Source organism: Hypanus sabinus, chromosome 2 (assembly GCF_030144855.1).
Source record: "Hypanus sabinus isolate sHypSab1 chromosome 2, sHypSab1.hap1, whole genome shotgun sequence".
NCBI classification, from domain to species: Eukaryota; Metazoa; Chordata; class Chondrichthyes; order Myliobatiformes; family Dasyatidae; genus Hypanus; species Hypanus sabinus.
In genome coordinates, this window is record NC_082707.1 from 135,969,008 (window position 1) to 135,973,843 (window position 4,836).

The 4,836-nt window shown below is 36.0% G+C and overlaps 1 protein-coding gene across 1 annotated transcript; it reads left to right on the plus strand.

The window, feature by feature from the left end:
* The first annotated feature begins 339 nt into the window (after window positions 1–339).
* On the plus strand, window positions 340–4,743 carry zgc:194887 (uncharacterized protein LOC571819 homolog). Its single transcript, XM_059955608.1, has 3 exons — window positions 340–1,212; window positions 2,011–2,182; window positions 2,527–4,743. Exons 2-3 carry the CDS (start codon window positions 2,023–2,025, stop codon window positions 3,219–3,221), a joined length of 855 nt encoding a protein of 284 aa, XP_059811591.1. The 5' UTR covers window positions 340–1,212; window positions 2,011–2,022; the 3' UTR covers window positions 3,222–4,743.
* The last annotated feature ends 93 nt before the right edge of the window (window positions 4,744–4,836 follow it).

Consider the following 4,836-nt stretch of genomic DNA (forward strand, 5'->3'; position numbering starts at 1 on the left):
TGTCTATGCCAATGAATTCCACAGATTCAGCACCTTCTTGCTGTGCCCTCTGGACTCTCCCTCTAATGGAAACATTCTGTCCACTTCCACGGTATCCAGCCTTTCAATATTTGGTAGGTTTCAATGAGATCCTCCCCCCCCCCCCCCCCATTCTTCTGATCTCCAGCAAGCGCAGGTTCCTGCAGGCTCCTCATATATTAAGCCTTTCATCTGCAGGATCATTCTTGTACCGCAACCACCCCCCCCCCCCCCGCGGATCTTTTCTGAGATAAGGGGCGCAAAACTGCTCACAATACTCCAAGTGTAGTCTGACCAATGCCTTACAAAGCTTCAGCATTACAAGCTTGCTTCTATATTCTGATGCTCACTGAATGAATGCTTTTCTCACCACCGACTCCGTTCCAGTGTTTGTCCTCCACTGTAAGTTTACACAATTGACACTTCTCCAGCACACCGTTCATTCTTTATTGCCTCTTTTATCTATTTCCCTCAGCTGGCTCCATCATCAGTTTAAAATCCCCTGCTCTGTTACAGATCTTCCCTTTAGTTCTCAAGACATACTTCATTTCTAACTCTCAGTTCTGATGAAACTTTAAATATCCCGATGCCTAAATAGATTGCAGACGCTGCAATCTGGAACAAAAAAAAAGGACACTGGAAGAAATCAGCGGGCCAAGCAGAACCCCTGAAGCACTAGTGTCAGGTCTGGGTCTGAAACATACACTGTCTGCCTCTACAGATGCTGCTCGATCTACTGAGTGCCTCCAGAGATGATGCTGAACGTGCGGAGTTCCTTCGCTCTTATCACAAATAAACACATCTCACCAGAATCACGGTGTTTTTATGATCTTTGTTTTCCACAGTTTGACTGCTCCATTTCTCCAGTGGCCCTCCCTTGAAAGAATGGCATTGACTGTGGAATAATCAGAGGCCAAGAAAGCTACTGTGTTTTATTATACACATTCTTTCCTTCACAAGTCTAGTTCAAAGTGCACATATAGCAAATGAAATCCTGTAAAATTGTCATGTTAGACTTTGGTTACTGAACGCACCCTGGCTAATGAGAACTAATTGTACATTGAACTGAAATGTCAGCACTTCCCAAAGTACATTAAGGGATGAATAGGTGCTGACAAGTTCCTTCACATATATTCTTTCTGCTTTGATGAGATTTGCTATGTGTGTATAACTGAATTTACTTCACATCGAAAGGTAAGTTCTGATACATTCGTATGTTTCCTGTTAATATCTAGTTTGTTAGAACTAGATTGGAGGACCAGTTTAAAAGAGTAGGATTTTAAAATAATTGACACTTAATTGTATTTAACAATAGATGATTAAACTGTATACTGTAGATATTTACACACAGAATGCGTACAAAAGCTTAGTATATAAAAGTATTTGTACTTAAGTGATTAAATTCACACAACTGAACCAATTATTAGTTCAGGACCGAATGCCTGACTTCTGCCCCTTTGTCTTATGGTCTATTAGTTGATTAGTGTAGCAGTAGAAACCTTAGAATAAATGAGTTAATAATTACACAGCTTAATAATTTTTACTCTTTGCATATTTCCATTAAATTGATAAATTATTTCACTGTAATGATTTCTCTATATTTACTGCCAGTTTCTGTACATCAATGTCAAAAAAATTGATTATTACCTGCCAGTAGCTTGGATAAAGTCTCAAAGTGAGATATCAATTTGTGCTTATCTTCCAACATTGATGTGGTGATCCATGAAGCCTTTTACATAGGAACTCTTGCCAGAACAAAAGAATCTCATCAGAATTGTAGCAATTAATCTGGACTGACAAGTAGCTTCTAGTCTCTGTTTGAAACCATCTGATGGTGAGGCCAAAGCTGTTACCTTTATGTTGCCAACCAGTGTGCTCCAGTTTGAAGTGATCATGTACACTGGGGCAACAATGTATGGACGGGAAATTGTTTAATCCATATTTTTGACACAAGGTTTATGTAATCTTTTTCTTATCTTATTTTTTCCCAAGAATTCAAGCGCAATGTTAGTGATGAATTTGAGGAGCCTTTTCACCATTACCCTTCTGATGTTGTTGAAGTATACCACTTTGATAAGCACTGAATCATCAATGGAACTCAGAAATGCAGATCTTTTAGCTTCTAAAGATTATGCTCGTATCATCAATTTGAGTCAGCAAGGCGGTAAGTCTGAATTAGCTTCAGTTTGGATGTTGTGTATGTCCTTGTGAGGCAATAATTATAGTTGTGTGGATCAATTTTTTTTTGTACCTTTACCACAGTAAAATACAATGCAGCAAGAAAGTAGAGCTATTGGGATGTCAGAATTAGTATTAATATTATGTTAACACAGAATAAACCACAGAAATTGGCATCTGCAAAATAAAGGGCTTGTTTAATGTGGATTACATGTCTGGCTACTTGTTTCACAAATTGACAATTTTCCTTTTCTTCTAATGCATTTTTGCTAGATGAAAAATGTAAAATTGCTCAACTGATTGTTGTACTAATCATTTTGTGTTGTGCAGGTTTTCCAAGTGACTGTCATGAGATTTTTCAGCAGTCAGAAAGCAAAGCTGAAGATGGCCTCTATGTCATTCAGTTAATGAAGGATCTTCTCGTTGTTTACTGTGACATGCACAGTGCAGATGGGGGGTGGACAGTCATCCAGCACATCACTGTTAATAGCTCATTGGACTTTGACAGAACGTGGCAGGACTACAAGCAAGGATTTGGTTTTATTAATGGTGATCACTGGTTGGGCAATGAGTTAATACATAGAATCACCAGCAGGCCAAATGAATATAGTTTGGGAATCAAATTAGTCAACATGAATGGAGAGGTGAAGTGGGGAGAATATGACCCATTTCTCATTGAAGGTGAAGAATCCAAATATAAAATCAGACTTGGTCTTTATCGTGGAACTGCAACTGATGCTTTGACACAAGATACAGAAGCTTATATTCATGACAACCAAAAATTCACCACAAAAGACAGTGATAATGACAACTATTATCGGAATTGTGCCAAACTGGAGCTCAATGGGATACCAGGTGGAGGATGGTGGTATAATGCCTGTGCTGGAGCCAATCTAAACAGAAAAAATGTTATTTACTGGCAGAATGATTGCAATAAAGATAACCAGTGCAAGTATGCATGGATGATGGTAAAGCCTAATAACAGGGAAGTCAAATGCAGCAGTACCTTGCGTGATGAGTTATAACTATGGTGCAAAAATTAAAATAAATCTAATAATTCATTTGTAAGTTCAACAATTCATTGATTTTTTTTGAACAAGTGCATGTTGTGCTTATTTACCAGAAAGAATGGTAAAAGAAGATGCCCGATGTAATTGAGCAAATTAGATTAGTTACTCGCTCTACAGCATCATACTGCCTGCATGAGTAAATTTTTATGTGGAAAAGTTTTTAAATACTCTGACATGATTAATATAGTTGTTTTGAAATATGATTGCTTCTGTTTGTGATGTGAGTTCAAATCTCTTCAGATGGAAGAATGAAAGTCTTTGCATGATAATAATGAAGAGCTTGAAATTAAATAGTGTCATATTCAAAGTTGCAATAGTGCCATTATATATCCAATATTGAAATATCCGGGGAAATGACTTTGGGTGAGAGTATATGCTGAATAAATAAACATTACCTGTAGATGAATATAATGAAATATTGATAACGTTTTGAAAGAGAATATATCCCTTATCAGCAAAAAGTTGCGAAACCCAACTGAAAAATCAAACTTAAGATCCGCACTGACGGTGTGAGGTACAGAAAATGCAAATTAAAACAAGCAACAGTTTCAAGATGACCTATGTATGATTGCAACAATCCTTTATCCTCTGCACAAATTAATTCTCCTCAAATTTATAAACTGTGCTAATAATTTAATTATTTCCAGGGCAAATTTTCTTATATGCAATTTAGATATTACTTAAAAGTTTAAAGATCTATTTGTTTATTTTACTCTGTGAATAAAATAATTTGGCTATAATACATGTGTGTGATGATTTGGCTAAGATGTATGACACTCTCTGTTCCATCGGCTTGATTGTCACTAAATACTAGCAGTTATGAATGAAACTGCCAGCATTTGCCTGTTTAAACATCAGTAAGTCCAAAACTTATGTGCATGTATTGTCAAATGTGGATATCTCTACTTGTGTATCTTGAAACGCCAACATGTTCCACCTCTCCAGATTAGCCCCATCACCCATTGATGTTAGTGACCATTGGAGGACTACATGGAAAAATAGAAAAGAGAAAGCTTCCTTTTATTTAATTATTTGTGGTTTGTTCAATATTTGTAATTATTTAAAATATTTTATATTTGTTGTTTAGTTTTAGTACAAATATACTATGTATATAATTTCCTAAATCATTATTCTACTTTAATAGATTTTAAATGTTAATCATGAATATGGAGGACCTCCCTAATTAATTTAATTTTAGCATCTAATTTTTAGTGGATGCAATTTTATAAGTTTTATTAAGTTCTCAGGCTATACAAAAGAATAAAATAGATTGGATTCAGCTCCTGATTCTTATTAGTATCTTTCTTGGAAGTGATTGAAGATGTGAGACCCAGCTCAGATAATTCCAGTGGATGTTTAACTGTGCAAATGTCCGTTTCAGAAGGTTGACTGTCTGGACAAAAAAAATTTATTTATTTTTATCCTGGTGAGTTGTTTCCATTGAAAGAAAAAGATACCTTACAGAATTGTTCTTTTCTTCGAAGCCTAAATGAATAAAAACTCCATGAATCTTAAACAGGTCTATTTGTAGGTTTTGTACATATGGCTGTGAATTAGGAGAATGTTATAC